We start from the raw sequence: 15,463 nt of genomic DNA, 5'->3' as shown, positions 1-15,463 counted from the left end.
AAGAAAAATCAAAAGGTAAAATATGCCTAAAATCGTAATGCATTGCAGGCCAAGCCTCCATTCAATGACGTGTTCAAACTTCAAAGCATGTGAGGCTCCATCCACACACACACACACGCCTTTTTGACGAAACCCAATATATATCATTTCATTTTTGTACTATATGGTATATGCGCAGAGAGAGAGAGAGAGAGAGAGTTGAATTAGGGTTTACTTCCATAATCAACATCATCGCATTGGCATGGCACTTCGAATTTGAACTTGGACTTTGGACTTGGACTTGAAGGAGGAGATAAAAAGAAGAAAGAAACAATTCAGATTATGGCATGCCAAATCAATATGCTGCCAAATGATATTTACTTTTCATCCAACCAAGCAAGCAAGAACCAACCACAGCTTTTAATTTGCCGTGCTTTTGGGTTCTGTCCACCTTCCAATTTATTATTTCTTACTATATTATAGGTGGAGGGAAGATAGATTCACATTAATAAAGGTGAATTCAATGGTCAATGTGTTTTAGTCTTAAGAGCCAGATTTTTATTTGTGGAGCACAATTTTAGTTTAAATAATACAACAAATTTTTTCTAAAACCCTTTTTTTTTTTTATCAACTGGGAAATTGCATTCATAAACTACGTCACGAGGGCAACACGGGCTACAAGTGCCACTACAACTATTTACAAAGGGGTTACAACTCATACCTTCATTCAAAGCCACACAGAACCAAAAACACTATGACATAAATGCATGTCTAAAAAAAACTAAGTATACACATTTTTAGTAAATCCTTTTTTTATTGCAAGTATAAGTCATTCACACACGTCTTTTATTGGTAGGTAAGAGTCACATGATTTTGTTTCGTTTTAATTTACTGCATTACATTGTAGTTGTCACTCCATTATAAATGTATTAAGTATATGGTCTAAATAACTTGAAGATTTGATTTTTATAAAGTACTTGTTCAATGCACACATTTTCAACTATATGGTTTGGTTTGATTTTGTTTTGTTTGATGATTGTATGGGTTTGTTCTTCAACCTTGAAATAAAATTTGGTTAATGGTCAATATAGAATTGCATTAGATTAGTCTTTAGAGGTGGCATGAGATGTCATCCCAACTTCTAAAAACCAAAATTATAATTTCATCACCTTTGAAATTTAATACTCTATTTAAAAAAAGTTATATTTTGAAATAGACTAAATATATAATGGTAATGGTTGAAGTGGATGTGGTTGGTCCGTTATGTCCAATTCCGTGAATGATGGGGTGGATTGCTGAGGAATGATGATGGCTCGTCTGTCCGCTCACCCGCCAAAATTACCCGCCAACAACAAAGCGGGTGCGTGGGGCCCCGGTGGTGGGACCCGTGCGATTCAGTCAGCCATGAGCTATGAGGCAGGGCAGGGCAGGGCAGGCAGCTAGCTATTAAAAACTCACCCCCCCTATTTCCCGCTTTTATATTTAATTTCCTCTGACTCATGGGCCTCCTCTTTTCTCCTTCTACCCACCACACCCACACTACGCCACCACGACTTGTAATGCGTACCCTCTCATGCCTCCCTCATAATAATTCACCTTTAAATCATTGAAAACACCCAAATTTATTTTTATTATTATTTAATTTTAACAAGTCGATACTCCAACAAATTACGTAATGGAGATCGAACGGACTCAAGGGCAAAGGGATAGGCACACTTTCTCGATCAACTGGCATAACTCATGTCTTCAAATGATAAACTACTCTAATGCTTCAAGAGGGAGATCAAACTCGAATGTAAGAGGACAATTATACTGTCTTGACCGACTGACAGAACCCACATATATAATTCAAAAAAATTCGTTGAACGTCAAAATGGAAATGCTTTCTGGTTATTACCAAACTACCCCTGACTTTGTTACCAACTAAGCGTTGCCCTTGACTCTCGAAAACGACCCTTTTTTGGCCTGTTAGTGTGCCGTCGTTATTTCCCATAAAACTTAAAATTGGGAATGGCTGTTTTAGTGGATTTTATTAGGGGGGGGGGGGGGTGTTTTTTTAATTGTATTTAGGACTCGGACTCAACAGCCGAAGCTGAAGCTCCAACAGTAATATAAAAAAACGCAATTACTGTTGAGTAAATAAGGAACTGCCAATAAATGAGGTAATAATTGGTGGTGGTGGGAAAAGAAAAACAAGGGAGGGCGGTAAAGTGAGTAGTGGGCAGAGAACTGTTCAAGTGAACAACATTTTCTTTTTCTTTTTTGGTTTTTTGGTTTTTTGGTTTTTTAGGTTACACAAATGAACGATTACAATTGGAATAATAATATCAACTTTTTAAAAATAAAAATTTTAAAAAACCAACATTTTATTTTTAATTCTTATCCTCACATGAAGAATAGTTATTTTTCTACTCTAAACTTTGTGGGGTCCGCTCTTCCTTGTTATCTTTGGACGTTTCATTTTTGCTTTTCTATTTTATGTAAATATTGTTTATTTATTTATTTATGGAAAATAAAAGAAAATTTGGAAAATAAGCAGAGAACGGCAATCCGTTTGCGTAACCACAAGCACACGGGAGATATGTATGTAGGTATCAATGCGTTTGATTGGATGAATAATATTTTTTGGGCTTGGGCACTCCCTCCCACTCTCATCCACCCTCCTACCATTTCCTTCTTTTCCCATTATTATTCTCTCCATTTTCATCTCCATCTCCTTCTGAATCCCATTAACTCACTCTCTTTATTTCTTCCGTTACCATTTCCAGATCCCTCTCTCTCTCTCTCTCTCTCTCTTCTAAAGATCACTTCTTTTCATCCCCTTCTGGTTTTTGCATTTCACTGCTGCTGGGTTTGCTTAGTGGCGCTGAAAAATCATATCCCAGAAGATCCTAAACGATCGGTGCCCTTCTCTTTCCCAAAAAGCAGGTGCATTTCCTGAGGAGGTATGTATTCTTGTTGTTTTCTGGTTATTGGGAACTCTTTTTCAAAGCTTTTCTTTTGGTTTCTGGGTCTGATTGGAGTTGGCATGGGATTGCAGGATCTGGGTCAGCACTGGTTTTTTCTTCAGACTGAATCAAAGCGGTTTTGGATATTTAGGTAACTTGTTCTATCTGCGATGCTGCTGCACTTTTGGTGTTTTTGGTTATTGATTATTGTTGATTTGAAGTAATATTATGTAGGAAAGGAATCTTTTTTTCAGTATGAGATGAGATTGACATTGAATTCATAGCTTAAAAGATCGAAAGCTTGCATTTTTTCCTTGTTGAGATGGGTATCTTGTTGACTTACCTGATTTTTAGGATTCCCAAGCCTCTTAGCTTGGAAAGGATTTTCTATTTGAAAAAGAAAAAATGAAAACACCACTTGGCATATCAATCCCATATCTTTCCCATCTTATCCATTTTATGCAACTATTGATTTATCTATCGAGCTCCCATTTGTGTCTGCCCTTGCTTGATTCACCGTATGTGGTATGTAGTGTATCTATGATTGCAGTTCTTGTTGGTGGACGTCGTTGATTTCTAAGAAAAATATCACTTCTTTGGCTGTTTTTTGTTTTTTTCCCCTCCTGATCATGTCTAGAGTAATGTTCAGTTTTTCTTGTTTCCAACACCAGTGCAGGAGACGACGAGCTTGAATTCATTGTCTCCTTAAATATATTGGTCACGATGATGTTTGAAGTTACAGATTTTAAATTTACAGCTGATCTAAAATATTAAAACTTGCTTGGATTGTTAATTTGTAATACATTCAAACGATTTGTTTTGATCATCAAAGTTTTTGAATTTCTGGATGTAGCTGATGTAGAGTTTTATGTTGTGGATGATTATCCTCTCGCATGCATTTGCATACATACATGTGCATCCTCTCAAGTATTTATATAGAAAACAGAATGAAGCACCATAGTTCCTTTCCTTTTTAAACTGTACATCTGAACTCTTCATACCTAATTCGACACCAACAAACTCATTATAACTTGAGCCAACTCGGGGGCAACAACATTGTATTAGGACAAACTTATTAAATTTAGACGCTAACTTTATCATTATGTATTTTTGTCTGAATATGCTGAGGGTTATTTTCTATTGTTTACCTGCATCATATTGTTTATGTTAATTCAAGATCAACATTGCATTTGGTGGCTGTTGTTTATAATTAATGGACTACTCTCATTCCTTGAGTTGATCCTATCTTTTTTGTTTCCTAGATTCTCGCATTGAGAATATATATGGGTTTCCGACATGAACACAAAAGACCTATTGAAGTTATGCTTAAGTTGTAGACCTGCCTTAGAAGGAATGTATTCAATTGAATGAAGTAAAATTGTGGGTTGCCAGCTTTGTCTAAGTATTTTCTTGCTTCATATTTTTCTTGCATATTCTATTTTCACATTTATTGTTTTCATCTCCTATACCATATTTATGATAAAGCATTCTTGTACGTAAATATTTTTCAAGACAATATCCTAATTGAGAGACTGAGTTCCAAAGAGAAGTGTGCGGAGTAAGACATGAACTGACACTTCTCTTTGTAACTCAGTCTCTCAATGTACTTCATTTTAAAAAGGTAAGGGCGAGCCTTACATGTCTTTTAGATAATTAGTTCTTGAATTGGGTAAAATTTTCTTGGTTGAATTATTTGTTGTTGTGCATCGGCTGCTGCATAGGCCTCCTTTAAAAGCACTCAGTTTTTTTTCCACTGCCAGCCTGTTAATTTAAGATTTAATTGTCCTCTATCCAGGTGGATTCTTGCTGTTTATTTTACCAGCTTTTTGGCCAAGGAAAACAATTTGAGGTAGAATAGTTTGTCTTATAAGATGTTAGGAGGCAACAATGGTAACGCCATGCTTCCTGTTTTCCTGGATGAAAATCGCTTCCCATATCCGACAAATGCTTCAAGTCAGCTGCAGTTGTTTGGAAATGGTGAGTTATCTTTAGCCTTTGCCAGCCTTTGTGTCTACATTCTTCGTTCCAGTTAGAACTTACAGATAATTGAGATTCTCTGATTTTAATCATCTCTACACCTTCAGATGTAGACCATGTAACTCAATCTTTGTTCAGCATCAAAATTTCCCTTCTAAGAAAATTGAACGTTTAATTTATGTTGCAGTACCAGCTGGATGTAATGTTGATCCAGTAAATTATTTTGGAACTGAGCACATCACTCCCATGCTTCGGCCTAATAAACGAAGCAGGGAAATAGAAGATATCTCAAGACAGCAGAAGCTTCAGATTTCTTTGAACTATAATGTCTGTCAAGATGAAGCTGATCGCTCGGCTAGCATTCCAAACCCAAACCCTGTATCAACTGGGTTAAGGCTATCATATGATGACGATGAGCGCAACTCAACAGTTACTTCTGCAAGTGGAAGTATGACAGCAGCACCTTCAATGATCCTATCCTTAGGTGACAATATCAGAACTGAGCTGGATCGGCAGAAGGAAGAGTTTGATCAGTACATCAAAATTCAGGTATTTATGATCTTCAAGTACAAATTTACTCTATTTTCTTCCTTATGTGGCATTCAATCATCCTACTTCATACAGATATTGAATTTCAAAGATTTCTGCTACTTATGATATAACAAATCATCCATTCACTAAACCTAGATAATCATTTGAACTAAGAAATGTTGAATCCCATCTGAATAAGGCTTAAAATTTCGAACAGGTCGTGGTGTGTAACCTTTTTTCCTCTTTTTTGTGTGTGGACATCATGCTATAACTTTCAAGGGTTTATTTGCTCAGGTAAATTTAATCTTGGATTCTTATTCAACAGGAGGAACACTTGGCAAAGGGGGTAAGGGACATGAAGCAGAGACATATGGCTTCTTTCCTTGCTGCTATAGAGAAAGGTGTCAGCAAAAAGATACGTGAGAAAGACTTGGAAATTGAGAACATGAACCGTAAGAACCGAGAACTGGTTGATAGAATTAAACAGGTAGCTGTGGAAGCGCAAAATTGGCACTACAGAGCAAAGTACAATGAGTCAGTTGTTAATGTCCTGAAGAGCAACCTCCAGCAAGCAATTTCACAGGGTGCTGACCAAGGGAAGGAGGGATTTGGTGACAGTGAAGTTGATGATGCGGCCTCATACATTGATCCAAATAACTACCTGAGCGTTCCAGTCGGGCCTGTGAAATCTGTATCCAAGAATTACCTAGGCTTGAAGGAGCAAATGGCTTCCAGAGCATGCAAGGCATGCAAAGCTAAGGAGGTCTCCATCTTGTTGATGCCTTGTAGGCACCTGTGTTTATGTAAGGACTGTGATGGTTTTGTGAGTGTGTGCCCTGTATGCGAGTCAATGAAAACTGCCAGTTTCCAAGTGTACTTGTCCTAACTTATGAAAGCTAGTAAACTTAAAAAAGGGAAAATCATGTGCACTGTTGATATATGATGTATGTGATTTTGTTTCATTGAGATCAAAATTTGTGTGTAGAGGATCTAGTTGTCTTCATAAAATGAGTATAGGCTTTTGTTTGAGTTTTTCTTTTTAGATAAAATCAATTCAACTTTTCTTCATAATGACAACTTTGTTACAGCTTGTGTTGGCCTCCTCCTTTTTTTATTTGCAGAAACTGGACTGACAAAACTTTTCAAGAAACATTAAGACTTTTTAGTGCTAGTGGTGCATCAAAATATCTAAACAAAACATGTTAAAGTTTCTTGCTGCATTTGCTACTATGTTAATATTGGCAATAAAAGATTAATATTACAAACTAGTTGCAAGAATCTCATTCATCTCTGTCACCATATCACCACCACCACCATGGTGTCTTTGATTGCTTTAATAATTAGTTGAAGCCACTCAGGGTTAGCACCAACCTAGCTTGCAGAGCCATTTCAATTGAAAGAATAATAATATTTATTTTTGGGCCAGGATAAAGATTAGGGGAAGGGAGAGTCAGAAAGATCATTGGTCGAGGCCTCCTACTATAATCAGCTGCAGCCTGCCTGCCTCCACATGGTCATTATTCCTCAAACAGAGGCAGCCATGGCATCATCCAGACTTACACACAAATCAATATTCTATGATCTGGTGCATCAAGTTTTAGGTGGAATCAAATTTTAAAAGTGCAGAAAATCTGTCACGTATCTAGGATATTTTATGTGCATGCATCCACAAGGTAGAATTCTATAGTGAGGAACTTATCTAAAGACCTTAGGTGAGGCCTATCTCTTAGCCGTTAGATCAAATTTGTTAGTTTAATTCAACGGTTAAGAGATAAGACCTCATCTAAAGACCTTAGATAATGCCCTAAGGTCCTGACTATAGAATGACTCGTTCACAACACAGGGTTTCAGGCTTTCTGCTTTCAGCTGATTTCCAACCAGCATTGGCCTTTCAAGCCACCCTGTTGTGGTCTAGAGCATATGGACCCATTAGCAGCATAGCCCGCAAAGAGTCTAGCAAAACAGCACCAAAAAACCCACCAAGAATTGCAAGTTGCAACCCAAATGTCAACAGAGTGCAGGATTGACTTTGTATTCACTTCATGAAAGCAAGCAAAGCATGAACAAAATGAGTATAAGAACGTAGATTTTCCATTCACACTCGCTTCCCCTCTCTCTCTCTCTCTCTCTCTCTCTCACACACACACACACACGCATTGATAAGGTCATGACTTGACAGCGTTGTTGGATGATGACTGACTCAAATTGGATTTATGGCTTCTCCTTGAATTGATAAAGCCTAAACGCTAATGAAATTATATATGTGATGCAGAAGCATAATAATGCAGCATGATGAGCAGCATTCAGCCACCAAGTCAATGTTCACCAGTGTCTGCCCATGAATAATAAAAACCCAATATTCAAATGTGCACACCACCAAGACAATGACTTTGTAAAATGAAAACAAAAAATACTGAAAAAGTCTCACGTTTTACGCAATTACAATTAGCTTTCATCTTCATCAATTATTTTTATTTTATTTCGAATTCTCTCCCAATTATCATACTGTTTATGTTCGGAATCAAGTTTTATTAAATACAATGCCAATATGGTGTTTCAAGTCTTGTGTTGGTGCTAATACGGTGTTTTATCCCAAATCCTAAATCCTAAATCCCAAAGAAATAGAGTGTAAGTGGATAAAAAGGGAGTGGGAAGATCAGTTCCCCTTAGAGCATGTCCAGCCTTGAGCCAAGATTGGGCAAAAGGCCCCCCAAGGCAGCCCAAGAGAGCTCCAGCGGGAGAGAAATGGCCAGGGCAAATGGTGGGTCCCATCAAACTGGGCAAGCCCACGGGCAGATCTTGCCTGGGCTGCAGCCTGAAGGCTCTGACGTCAGCGCTGATGTTACGCTAACGTTAGCGAGTAAAAAAAATTCAAAAAAATCCAAAAAATTTTCATTTTTTTTTTAAAATACCAAAAAATTATAGATATTTTCCCTATAAATACATAACAATTTTATTCACTTTCTAAATTGTTTATATTTTGTTGCATAATCTTTTTTTTTTCTTGCCCTTGCCCTAGCCTTCCAAGGGTGGAACCAACTAAGGCAAGGCTGACACTATTCATGTGAATAGTGGCAGCCCTTACCGGACATGCTCTTATTATATATAATTTTGGTATAATTTTTATAGATAAACACTACAATTGTGATTCACTACTAAAAAAACTAGTTGCTAAACTGAGTCAACTAGAGAGAGCAGCTGTGCAGTGTTGACCAAGGGCTCACCTTTGACTAGGGTTGGTAGGATTCATTAAATAATTGAATGTTTAGGCCACACAATACAATTTACCAGATTTTACTTTATTTTCTTGAGTTTTTAATGGAGCCGCACATTTAGTTACCTATTAATCTCTCCTCGGTATGAAAGTTATCCTACTTCAAATTGAGTCCAATCCAATTAACTTATTGATGCATTAACACATAATCTAACCATATTTAATCGCTTTTAATAAAAAGGTTTTATCATTTGACCCCAAAAAAATAAAAAAATAATTCTCAATCACTAAAAAAATCTATGTAGATGATGATGATGTTATAACAACAAAAAGTAGCAAATGAACAAATTACATAAGTCATATCGCCTAGCAGCACACTAGTTTTGAAAAACATGAATGCATCAAATAAAGGAACCCACCACACAAAGCAGCCAAGCATTTAATACAGAGGTATTCACCAAAATACCCACTCATTATATCTTTGTTAATTTAAAATTTTTTTTTTCTGTCGTAAGCGCTCGTTATATATCTTAATTAAAAAGAAAAACAACCATATGAAAAAACATAAGCAGAAAATTTGTCATGACCGCCACTTTGCAGCACTACGACGTTGACTATGTGGTGTCCAAATTAGAATACTAAAATATGTTACATGTGACCTGTAGAAAATAATTTTTGTGGATTATGGGGATGTAATGAGAAATTATTAACATTATTTTTTTAAAAGTAAGAACTTAGAAATAACAGAAGGTAAGCTATTAAAGTTATTTGTTTTTGGTATAGTCTAGTCACGAGCGAGCTTCTTTTGAGGGATCTCTTAAATAAGTTTATTTGAGGGATATCCTTATAAGGCACACTCCGCATTATATTTCACTAATCCAAACCGTCTATTGTATTTCAACTCCGCATTGTTCGACTAGTTGACTAATAAATTAATAGTATGATGAAAAAATCAGAGTTTATTACATGCTTGGTGTTTTTTGTAAAATTTATATTTCTTATACAAGAAAGTAGAAACAAAAAATTGTCGCACTCTATTTTTATATTAGACATATAATCTATAGAAAAACGATAAAAGTCCGAACCTTTGTGAAGTTCCCATTTGTGGACTAGAGCGAGTGGCATTTGACATTGATGCTTAAAAAGTATAAAAGATCAACGGTGATGCACACCACCAAAGTCATCAACTTATGGTAACTCGCGAAGCAGGGGATCAAAGTCCAGTAGAAAATTACAAAAACAGGTAGGGTGGGGTTGAATCCCTGGTCCAAATCGGTAGGTGCCGCATGTGTTTGTTAAGTGTGTGAGTGAGTGGTACATCTAAGAATAATACGTTGCCGCTAAAATTAAATTTAAGCCCACACGCCAACCTACCCTTTCAAATTAAACCCACACCAAAAATAAAGAAAAAAAAATTAGAAAAAGGCCAAAAAGATTTGCGTTTGTTTTTGGTAGCTATAAATAGACGAGTCCATTGGCAAAAGGATTTCAGTTGTGAGTTGCTCTGCATCTGCCTACCTAACTCTTGTTCGTAGAACCAACACGCACTCCTCTCTCCTTCTCTGTTTTTCAACGGTAAGTTTTTGCATTTCTCAGAAACCCAAAGCTTCCCTTCCAATTTGATCAAATAAAATTTGGATATTTGGCTTATGATTTGTGTGGGAAAAAAAAATCAGATATGGCACGCAAGAAGATCAGAGAGTACGACTCCAAGAGGTTGTTGAAGGAACACTTCAAGAGGCTCGGTGGCCGTGAATTGCCCCTTAAATCAGCCCAAGTGAGTCTTTTTTTCTTTGATTCAGATTCATGATTTACTCTCTGTTTCTCAGCTCTCTGCTTAGTGCTTGTCTGTTTGTTATGCATTTAGATCTTCAAGTTTCAAACTTTTGCGGCCCATTTTGAAAGATTTGAAAGATTTGAAAGATTCTTCGTTGTCATTTATATATAAGTAATTAAAACAAAAGAGATCATGTGGATAAAAGTGTTGTTTAAATGCCACTTATGGAGTATGTGGTTTGATTCATAGATCTAGTCCGAGCTCAATAGATTTATTCATTAAGAGGGTTTTGATTTTAAATCTTGTTTTGCCCCCTTTGAGTTTGAATAGCCTTAACTGGGTTGTTTAAGATTCAACCAATCTAATTGTATGATGCCAGTCGAAGTAAATTTGATCCTGCCAAACATTATGTTGTAAACTGTAATTCAATGATGGGTTTTTTGTTGGCTCGCTCCTCAGATTACTGAATCAACCGATCTCAATGAGCTAGTTGAGAAGGAATCTTGGCTTTCGTCTTCCAAACTGGTTGTGAAACCTGACATGTTGTTTGGAAAGCGTGGGAAGAGTGGTTTGGTTGCTTTGAACCTTGACTTCGCTCAAGTTGCCACCTTTGTGAAGGAGCGCCTTGGCAAAGAGGTATTTAATCTTCCCATTGTTTCATACACATAAGTTTCTTGTGTTTTGTAGTTCATACTGTCATTTCCTTTTAAGAATTGAGAATTTTGATTACATGTTTCATTTTTGGATTTACAGGTGGAGATGGGCGGTTGCAAGGGACCCATAACAACATTCATTGTTGAACCCTTCATTCCCCACAATGAGGAGTTTTACCTTAATATTGTCTCAGACCGACTTGGGAACAGCATAAGCTTCTCCGAGTGTGGAGGAATTGATATTGAGGAGAACTGGGATAAGGTACTTTAGGATGTCAATTTGTTTCCCAATATTTCTTCCTAATACAAGATGCACTTTTAGCGTTTTGTTTGTTATATGTCTCTTGTATTAAATTGTCTTAGCACTTCATGTTTATAAAAGAATTGTACTTGATGCAGGTCAAGACCATATTTGTCCCTACAGGAACTCCTTTCACATCAGAAGTATCTGCACCACTTGTTGCAACCCTTCCCTTGGAGGTAATTCCTTGGCAGTCATTGATATCGTATATTCATTATTCTTTATTGTTTTGTAGGAATTCAATGTTCAGCTTTTTTCTAGCGTTAGGTTTCTATTTTCTTGACTTCAATACTCAGTTCACTTCTGACCAGGAAGAAACAAATATGTTACTTGATTTTGCTTAATTTATTACTGGTTTGGTGCAATGATATGCTATATGTCAATTGAGTTCATGTTCATGTTCCTTTTGGCTTAAATTGAAAGTCATTGACAAATATTGTTCTTGAATCTAGATCAAAGGAGAACTTGAGGACTTTATCAAAGTCGTTTTTACTCTATTTCAAGGTGTGTTAACAATTCTTTGACCATTCCATTTTGTACTAGAGCTGCAAGACGTAAGAACAACATTATTAATTATTAGTATGTTTCAGATCTGGACTTCACTTTTCTGGAGATGAATCCTTTCGCACTGGTTGATGGAAAGCCATATCCTTTGGATATGAGAGGCGAGCTGGATGACACTGCTGCTTTCAAGAACTTCAAAAAGTACCTTTCATTTCCTTTAGTTATTATTACCTTCTCCGTTTCGTTATGCATATGCCAAACTCTTTACTGGTGTTTTAGCTTACCACTTTCTATAACACTTTACATTATTTAATTGTTTCAGGTGGGGCGGTATTGAATTTCCAATGCCATTTGGAAGGGTTATGAGTTCTACAGAAAAATTTATTCATGGCCTAGATGAAAAGGTACACACATATGCCTTCAAATTTGAGATGAAATCTTTACATCTCGTCAATGAACTTTTCCATGGAAGATTTGAGTCATGTATTTATACTTTCTTTTAATACTCTTAAATAATACCCTTCTTGTTTCTTGTCCAAATCCATGGTTTGTTAAGTAGGAAAGGAAATGGCTTGGTCCTGGCACTACCAAATCCCTCCATTAAAATTTTTACAAGTCAGCTGATCCCTAGTTTTTCAAATGATTTTTTTAAACCATTATCTAGCATGAAAGCTGGGATTCCTTCCATTGCTGTTTGTCTAAATGAATGTCAATTGAAATGCATTGTAAAGTTCAGAGTCTTCTAATCTTTGAGAAATAAAGCCCTATTTTTTCAGTCAACTGGTATGCATGTCTTTAGTCTGAATTTGGATAAATGATCCCTAATGTCTCTCAATTGTAATTTTATATTGGTAACTCTCATCACATTTCATTAAGTAACATCCACTTAGTAGCCTTGTCATTGTTTATTTATCAGGTTCATTTGTCATTTGCTTGCAGACTAGTGCATCTTTGAAATTCACAGTTCTCAACCCAAAGGGACGAATTTGGACTATGGTAGCTGGAGGAGGTGCAAGTGTCATCTATGCAGACACGGTGCGGTTACCTAAGATTTGGAATATTTGAACCTTGTTGCTTTTTGAAAGTTGTTTTTCATTGGCATTAATTGCTCATACCCAAAATGATATTCCTTGGTCAGGTTGGAGATCTTGGCTTTGCTGATGAACTTGGAAACTATGCCGAATACAGTGGAGCACCTAATGAAGAGGAGGTATTGCAGTATGCCAGAGTTGTGATTGATGTAAGAACTCTTCATTTCACTCTTAGCATTGTATTACTAAGTCCATTGTAGATTAAAATGGTGCTTTCATATTTGACCTGTGCATATTTTTTCTTCATTAAATGCTAACATCCGGCAACACATGCCTACGCACCTCAGACTTTGGTTTTGTGTATAATAATCGTATTCCTTCTACAGTGTGCAACGTCAGACCCTGATGGCCGTAAGAGAGCCCTTGTAATTGGAGGAGGAATAGCTAACTTTACCGATGTAGCTGCAACATTCAATGGTATCATTCGAGCCTTGAAGGAGAAGGTGAGCTTAATCTACTGGGCTAAGAATCCTAACTTTGTTAATGTTAATGTCCTTTCCAAGTTTGAAAATTGACGATGACATATTTGATTACTCAGGAATCAAAGCTTAAAGCCGCAAGGATGCATCTCTATGTCAGGAGAGGAGGTCCCAACTACCAGAGGGGCCTCGCAAAAATGCGGGCACTTGGAGAGGAAATCGGCATCCCAATTGAGGTACCAATGTTTTTGAAATCTCTATTGTTTTAGCAGACATGCAAATACTTGAAATGCCTTTCGGAAGAACTTCACTGAAATTTATTCTTCTGTTTCTGTGTTCTCTTCTTGTAGGTCTATGGACCCGAAGCAACAATGACCGGTATTTGCAAACAGGCAATTCAGTGCATCAGTGTTGCTGCATAAGTCATTCTTCAGATTGCTCGCTCTTCTCCTTTCTTTTCTTTTCTTTTCTTTTCTTTTGTGGCAAGTTTCCATGTCTCCGTTAAATCCTTGTACCAATTTCGTTCTATCAAAAACCTCAGCGAAGTTAATGTAGTTTGTACGTGCTAATGGGTAATGGTAGCGTGATTGTACTGTGTGACCTTGTTATTGCAATAAAAAGTTTACATTGGTGTACTCATTTCTCTGCATTTTGAGATCCTTGTTGTCTTGTCAGTACCAAAACCCTCAACCAAAGTCGAAATGTGTATAAAAATGCTAATGGGCCGCAAATGAAAAACAATGGGGGAACGAGCTTGGGCTTGTTCTAAGTTCATATTCCGTTATAAGTTTGGGTTCAAAACTACAGTTGACCAAGAGTAACTTGACTAGAACAAACACAAAAGCTTGATTCAAACCCATTATGGGCCTGTATCTTTTAACCGTTGGATCAAACTAATTAATCATGTTGTTATATCTGTAGCTTTCTATACAAAATTCATATCCTGTCCTATTTAAAAATATATATTATTTGTGTATACATCATACCTAAGAAATATTGATATTAATGCTGACACAAGACCCATGTAGATTCTTTTATTGGTTTTCTTTTCCTAATATGAGAAGTAGGGCGGGGTGGGTGTATATGCACTTTTCATGCAGTGACGCTTTGGACAAATTAGATAATGAAAAGACGTAGCAAGCAACAAAACAAAATATTTTAAAATACAACCTCCATATTTGTTTGATTAAATACCAGTAACATTACATTTATATAGACTTGTTTGGCTTGTTGGTGGTTGGTTGGTGAGCTTAATTTCTAGGTTGCCATAATGCGGCTTCACCTTTACCAACTTTGAAGCCGTAAGTAACCGGCCATTGAAATTGTAACGTAAAATATAATCCATGTGAATCGATCTCTATTTTTTCAGGACTTTACATATTGAGATGGGTGATAATATATTCAACTTACTTACACATACTACATGTAGGACGAACTCACATTATATAGCCCATACAAAAGTTTTTATAATTTTCAATACTGATGTAAATTGTAGTTTCTTCTTACTCGTTTGTTTCAGACAAAATTTTATTGATCTATTCTTTAGTTCCTTTTCTCTATAACAAGTATTGTAAATTTGTCTCTTTCTATATGGTTTATTACATCATCTAATTCTGAAATTGATGTCACGTTATAGAGAATATGAAATTAATGGTTGACATTATACTTTATGCCTCTAATACTTAATGGTTTTTTTCATGATCCTACATCTGGGTGTTGTTTCTAGGTTTATTTTGGGGTAGGAAAACACATTTTGGAACTCATTATATTGTAGGACTAGAAGGTTTTAATAGCCCTAACTCGAATTTTCTATTCCACATTTTCAAATCTTGGATTCGTGCTTAACTACAAGGATGCTAGGACTCGAACCCATAATTCATGAGGTTGCAACTTTGGCGTGGAGGGTAGATGGTAGTTTTTTTTTTTTTTTTTTTTTTTTTTTTTTTTTTTTTTTTTTTTTTTTTTCAGGACCTTTCCTATTGAGAGGGGCGATAGCATACTAAACTCACACACACTACACGGATGCTAGGACTCGAACCCATGACCTTACCTGAGGGAGCAAATACTCC

The 15,463-nt window shown here is 36.4% G+C and overlaps 2 protein-coding genes across 2 annotated transcripts; both read left to right on the top strand.

Moving 5' to 3' along the window:
* Nucleotides 1–2,576: 2,576 nt before the first annotated feature.
* LOC110753246 (SBP (S-ribonuclease binding protein) family protein) lies at nt 2,577–6,419 on the top strand. The gene is made up of 5 exons (XM_021954109.2): nt 2,577–2,924; nt 3,020–3,078; nt 4,723–4,904; nt 5,092–5,453; nt 5,761–6,419. The coding sequence occupies exons 3-5, from the start codon at nt 4,799–4,801 to the stop codon at nt 6,319–6,321; spliced, it is 1,029 nt and encodes a 342-aa protein (XP_021809801.1). The 5' UTR covers nt 2,577–2,924; nt 3,020–3,078; nt 4,723–4,798; the 3' UTR covers nt 6,322–6,419.
* A 3,646-nt stretch (nt 6,420–10,065) lies between these two features.
* On the top strand, nt 10,066–14,033 carry LOC110753199 (ATP-citrate synthase alpha chain protein 2). Its single transcript, XM_021954037.2, has 13 exons — nt 10,066–10,224; nt 10,326–10,426; nt 10,886–11,062; nt 11,180–11,341; nt 11,479–11,559; nt 11,833–11,884; nt 11,971–12,085; nt 12,207–12,288; nt 12,824–12,919; nt 13,023–13,124; nt 13,302–13,418; nt 13,514–13,630; nt 13,745–14,033. Exons 2-13 carry the CDS (start codon nt 10,328–10,330, stop codon nt 13,814–13,816), a joined length of 1,272 nt encoding a protein of 423 aa, XP_021809729.1. The 5' UTR covers nt 10,066–10,224; nt 10,326–10,327; the 3' UTR covers nt 13,817–14,033.
* The last annotated feature ends 1,430 nt before the right edge of the window (nt 14,034–15,463 follow it).

This window comes from Prunus avium, chromosome 1, assembly GCF_965620075.1.
Source record: "Prunus avium chromosome 1, drPruAviu1.hap1.1, whole genome shotgun sequence".
Taxonomy (NCBI): domain Eukaryota; kingdom Viridiplantae; phylum Streptophyta; class Magnoliopsida; order Rosales; family Rosaceae; genus Prunus; species Prunus avium.
The sequence above is the reverse complement of the archived record's forward strand: the minus strand, read 5'-3'. Positions and strand labels throughout refer to the sequence as shown.